The sequence below is a fragment of the Acipenser ruthenus genome, unplaced genomic scaffold (genome assembly GCF_902713425.1).
Source record: "Acipenser ruthenus unplaced genomic scaffold, fAciRut3.2 maternal haplotype, whole genome shotgun sequence".
In the NCBI taxonomy this organism is placed as follows: Eukaryota; Metazoa; Chordata; class Actinopteri; order Acipenseriformes; family Acipenseridae; genus Acipenser; species Acipenser ruthenus.
The window spans coordinates 1,500-7,500 of record NW_026708117.1 but is presented as its reverse complement, the minus strand read 5'-3'; the positions used below and the strand labels follow the sequence as shown (position 1 = coordinate 7,500).

The window sequence follows — 6,001 nt, the reverse complement described above, 5'->3', positions numbered from 1 at the left end:
GACTCCAGACTGGAGCTACCACTGCCCCCCTCAGTGTAATACAGAGCCATTGCAGTGCCGCTGTCTGTCTGTCTGCCATTGAAGATCATTGAGGGTATAGTTAGCACACTGTGGTCCCATTCTACCAGCCTCACCCCATTGTAGCTGCCCTATACTTGTGCTACCATTGCCCCTCAGTGTAATACAGAGCCATTGCAGCGCCGCTGTCTGTCTGTCTGCCATTGAAGATCATTGAGGGTATAGTGAGCACACTGTGGTCCCATTCTACCAGCCTCACCCCATTGTAGCTGCCCTATACTTGTGCTACCATTGCCCCTCAGTGTAATACAGAGCCATTGCAGTGCCGCTGTCTGTCTGTCTGCCATTGAAGATCATTGAGGGTATAGTTAGCACACTGTGGTCCCATTCTACCAGCCTCACCCCATTGTAGCTGCCCTATACTTGTGCTACCATTGCCCCTCAGTGTAATACAGAGCCATTGCAGTGCCGCTGTCTGTCTGTCTGTCTGCGTTGCCTTTTGATTTAAGATGGTTTGTGAAGCTTCTGATATGTAGTGAAACGGATGTGGTGTAGTTCTCCAATCCTACAGCAGGTGGCGACATTCTTCATCAGATTGAATTGGAGTTGGACTCTGCGTGTGTGTGTGTTTAGTGAGTTTGTTTACCCAACAGAGCCTGTATGTCTGGAGGGCTTGATTAGAGAAGTTCAAACAGGAATTTTCCGATGCACCCTAACATGGAGCACGTTTTTTGCCTTCAGTTTATTAATTATGTTTTGCTTCAGTCTTAGTGCGCTGGCATGGCCTGCTGTGTGCTGGGCTGCAGACAGGGGCAGTGCTGGCAGGACCACACTGTATAACACTGATATAAAACCCTGTACAGAACTACAGCAGCTACCCCACACAGTGTCTATATAAAGTATAGAGCTGGGCTGAGCCTCACTGTGCTGTGCTGTGCTGCACACAGGGGCAGTGCTGGCAGAACCACACTGTATAACACTGATATAAAACCCTGTACAGAACTACAGCAGCTACCCCACACAGTGTCTATATAAAGTATAGAGCTGGGCTGAGCCTCACTGTGCTGTGCTGCACACAGGGGCATGCTGGCAGGACCACACTGTATAACACTGATATAAAACCCTGCACAGAACTACAGGGCATTCAACCCTTTCAGAGGTGAAGAACGAGACACACTTCATATTTCTTTCCCTTTATTTGTAGTTCTTATTTACAAACCCATTCCGAGCTCCCTGCAGTTTAATGTTTAACCAGGGCAGAACGCACACAGACACACACACACACAGTCCACAGCGACTCCCTTATGTTAGCGTCCCATTGTAAAAGCCTAGCTTCTGCAACGTTTCTAATCCTAGCGTCGTACCAGATTTTTTTTAGTGTAGACAAAACAGAAGGGTTGAACCAGACTGTGTCTTTTTTTCAAACCCAGTAATAGCCTTAATAGGGTTGCCTATCTAAATCAAAAGGTGAAGGACTGGGAATGAGACTCCTTTCAGGAAGTGACCTCGTCGATCCAGTCCACCATCTTGGTGATCCGTGTGTAAACGCCGTAGAAATTGGGCCGGCCGCAACCGATCCCCCAGCTGACCACGCCCACCAGGAACCAGCGTCCGTTCGGCTCTTTGCAAACCAGTGGGCCTCCTGAGTCTCCCTGCAATACATGGAGTCACCACCAGGGGGCTGTCAATACACAGAGTCACCACCAGGGGGCTGTCAATACACAGAGTCACCACCAGGGGGCTGTCAATACACAGAGTCACCACCAGGGGGCTGTCAATACACAAGAGTCACCACCAGGGGGGCTGTCAATACACAGAGTCACCACCAGGGGGCTGTCAATACACAGAGTCACCACCAGGGGGCTGTCAATACACAGAGTCACCACCAGGGGGCTGTCATGCACAGAGTCACCACCAGGGGGCTGTCAATACACAGAGTCACCACCAGGGGGCTGTCATGCACTGAGTCACCACCAGGGGGCTGTCAATACACAAGAGTCACCACCAGGGGGCTGTCAATACACAAGAGTCACCACCAGGGGGCTGTCAATACACAGAGTCACCACCAGGGGGCTGTCATGCACTGAGTCACCACCAGGGGGCTGTCAATACACAAGAGTCACCACCAGGGGGCTGTCAATACACAGAGTCACCACCAGGGGGGCTGTCAATACACAGAGTCACCACCAGGGGGCTGTCAATACACAGAGTCACCACCAGGGGGGCTGTCAATACACAGAGTCACCACCAGGGGGCTGTCATGCATTGAGTCACCACCAGGGGGCTGTCAATACACAGAGTCACCACCAGGGGGCTGTCATGCACTGAGTCACCACCAGGGGGCTGTCAATACACAAAGTCACCACCAGGGGGCTGTCAATACACAGAGTCACCACCAGGGGGCTGTCAATACACGGAGTCACCACCAGGGGGCTGTCAATACACAGAGTCACCACCAGGGGGCTGTCAATACACAGAGTCACCACCAGGGGGCTGTCAATACACGGAGTCACCACCAGGGGGCTGTCAATACACAAGAGTCACCACCAGGGGGCTGTCAATACACAAGAGTCACCACCAGGGGGCTGTCATGCACTGAGTCACCACCAGGGGGCTGTCATGCACTGAGTCACCACCAGGGGGCTGTCAATACACAGAGTCACCACCAGGGGGCTGTCAATACACAGAGTCACCACCAGGGGGCTGTCAATAATTTACTTTAGTTTTGGCTACAACCAAATAAACACCCTCCCCGATTGGCTGTTGAAGCCTTTGGCGCTGTCAGTCATTTGGTCAGCAACCAATGGTTGTTTCAAAAGGCTTAAAATGGGCGTGTAACGTCACCATTACATCACAGTTCATATACGAACGATTTCTTAAACATTACAGCTCTCTCTTTCTGTCTGTCTCTCTCTCTCTCTGTCTCTCCCTCCCTGATCTCTCTCCCTCCTCTCTCTCTTTCTCTCTTTCTGTGTCTCTCTCGCTGTCTCTCTCTCTCCCCCCTTTCTCTCTCCCTCCCTCCCTCCCGGTCTCTCTCTCCGTGTCTCTGTCTCTCTCACCCCCTTTCTCTCTCTCTCCCCCCTCTCTCTCTTTCTCTCTCTCTCCCCCTCTCTTTCTCTCTCCCTCTCTCTCTCCCCTCTCTCTTTCTCTCTCCCTCCGATCTCTCTCCCCCCTCTCTTTCTCTCTGTCTCTCTCGCTGTCTCTCTCCCCTCTTTCTCCCTCCCTCCCTATCTCTCTCCCCTCTCTCTCTGAGTCTCTCTCTCTCCCTCTCTCTCTATCTCCCTCTCTCTCTCCCCCCTCTCTCCCTCTCCCTCTCTCTCTCTCTCCCCTCTCTCTCTGAGTCTCTCTCTCCCCCTTTCTCTCTCCCTCTCTCTCTATCTCCCTCTCTCTTTCTCTCTCCCTCCCCCCTCTCTCCCTCCCTCTCTCTCTCTCTCCCCCCTCTCCCTCTCCCTCTCCCTCTCTCTCTCTCACCTGACAGGCGTCTTTCTTCCCGTCTGGGTACCCAGCGCAGAGCATCCTGGGAGATATCTTGTAGCGATACGATTGGTTGCAAATATCCTGAGTGATCAAAGAGACGTCAACCTTCTGAAGCACGTTACTGGAGGGGCCTGCGTAGACAAACTGGACAGTCAACAAGGCTCCAGAGAGGGAGCAGCAGCCTCGAAGGAGAGCACCACCAGATGGCGCTGTCTCCTCTATAAAGAGACTTCAGCTGATGTAAGTTAAGCGCTCTGGTCAAAGGTTTAGCATCACCCTATAGAATGAACTACGGCTCCAGCATGCCTCTGCACCAGCGGCAATGGCGAGGCATGCTGGGAGCTGTAGTTCTTTATGCTGTGGTCTCGTATCACAAGCGATACAGACCTCTATTACGATACATCATGTACAGCTGTGGACAAAAGTTTAGCATCGCCTAGGCTTGAGACAATTAAAACATATAAACATAATTTAAATCTCTACGAAGCTGAATCAGTTCATTCTATATAGAGGGGGTGGAATTCAATATGTTAACAGGGGAACATTATTCAGCAGCTTTCATTGGACTCTATGAAGCTGAGGGAGTTCATTCTATATAGAGGGGGTGGAATTCAATATGTTAACAAGGGAACATTATTCAGCAGCTTTCATTGGACTCTATGAAGCTGAGGGAGTTCATTCTATATAGAGGGGGTGGAATTCAATATGTTAACAAGGGAACATTATTCAGCAGCTTTCATTGGACTCTATGAAGCTGAATCAGTTCATTCTATATAGAGGGGGTGGAATTCAATATGTTAACAAGGGAACATTATTCAGCAGCTTTCATTGGACTCTATGAAGCTGAATCAGTTCATTCTATATAGAGGGAGATGCTGCTAAACTTTTGTCCACAGCTGTACATGATGTATCGTAATAGAGGTCTGTATCGCTTGTGATACGAGACCACAGCATAAAGAACTACAGCTCCCAGCATGCCTCACCATTGCCGCGGGTGCAGAGGCATGCTGGGAGCCGTAGTCCTAGCCAGCAAGTTCATTCTACAGGGAGATGCGAAACCTTTTGGCCACAGCTGTAGTTCTGTGGCAGGCAGCTAAAACTGAAGAGCTATGAAAAATATGAAACAGGATTGTTTGTTTTTTAATCAGATTTGTAGTTTTTCCTAAACTGAGGGAATTGCAATTCAAGAAGCCTTCAGGAACACGATCGCAAACAAATGTGTATTTGAAGATAAAAAGAAAGAAATAAACGACTAAAAATCAAACGACTTTGTCAAAATAATAATAATAATAAGAAGAAGAAAGGTTTTGAGCTACTGGCTGCTTGTTTTTACACTTGGATCTGTGTTTCGAGATCATTCAAAATCAAATTCATTTGAAGCTACCAGATAGTTTATCTAAAAAACAAAAAATAGATCTCTGTTTATGTATTTCAAAGAAAGAGGGGGAGAGGAGAGATGGAGTGAGGAGAGGAGAGGAGGAGGAGGGAGAGAAGAGGGTGGGAGAGGAGAGGAGAGGCGAGGGGGAGAGATGGGGTGAGGAGAGGGGGAGAGGAGAGGGGGAGAGGAGAGAGGAGGAGGAGGGTAGTGGAGAGGAGACATGGGGTGAGGAGAGGGGGAGGAGAGGAGAGAGGGGTGGGAGAGGAGAGGGGGAGAGGAGAGGGGGAGAGGGGAGGAGGGGAGGGATGGAGAGATGGAGAGAGGAGAGGAGGGAGAGGGGGAGGAGAGAAGGGTAGTGGAGAGGAGAGGAGACATGGGGTGAGGAGAGGGGGAGGAGAGGAGAGAGGGGTGGGAGAGGAGAGGGAGAGGAAAGATGGAGTGAGGAGAGGAGGAGGGATAGAAGAGGGTGGGAGAGGAGAGGAGAGGCGCGGGGGACAGACGGGCTACCAGATACTTTATCTAAAAAAAAAAAGATCTCTGTTTATGTATTTCAAAGTGGTCTGCTTCAGTTTTGCTCCCCGGGCTGGCCGGCTCGCTCACCCCCCTCTCCGGCGGATCCCCAGCCAGTCACCCAGCACTTGAACCCGGGCTGGAGGTGGTGCGTGCGGGCCGGGAGGCAGGCGGGCTGTGCCAGGGTGCTGGGGGCGACGGGGCGGTCCAGCTGCAGCAGGGCCAGGTCGTAATCGTGGGACTCCTCGTCGTAGTAATGATGAGACACGATCTCCTGCACTCTGAAGGACTGCTCGTTCCTGCTGCTTCTGTTCAAAAGAAACTTCCCCAGGTACACCGTCCAGACTGAGGCAGAGGCCAGGCTGAGGAGAGAGGAGGGAGAGGGAGGGGAGGGGAGGGGAGGGGAGGGGAGAGGGGAGAGAATTGAATCTGTTCAGTCTTGAACAAAGAAGACGACACGGCGATCTGATTCAAACATTAAAAATCCTAAAAGGTATAGACAATGTCGACCCAGGGGGACTTTTTTGACCTGAAAAAAGAAACAAGGACCAGGGGTCACAAATTAGATAAAGGGGCATTCAGAACAGAAAATAGGAGGCGCTTTTTTTTACACAGAGA

The 6,001-nt window shown here is 50.8% G+C and overlaps 1 protein-coding gene across 1 annotated transcript; it reads right to left on the bottom strand.

Moving 5' to 3' along the window:
- Positions 1-1,195: 1,195 nt before the first annotated feature.
- On the bottom strand, positions 1,196-5,745 carry LOC131729643 (transmembrane protease serine 6-like; the record flags this gene model as incomplete). Its single annotated transcript, XM_059019851.1, has 3 exons — positions 1,196-1,670; positions 3,490-3,626; positions 5,474-5,745. Coding segments are annotated over 3 exons (568 nt in total), but the record flags the coding sequence as incomplete, so codon positions are not given.
- Positions 5,746-6,001: the final 256 nt, after the last annotated feature.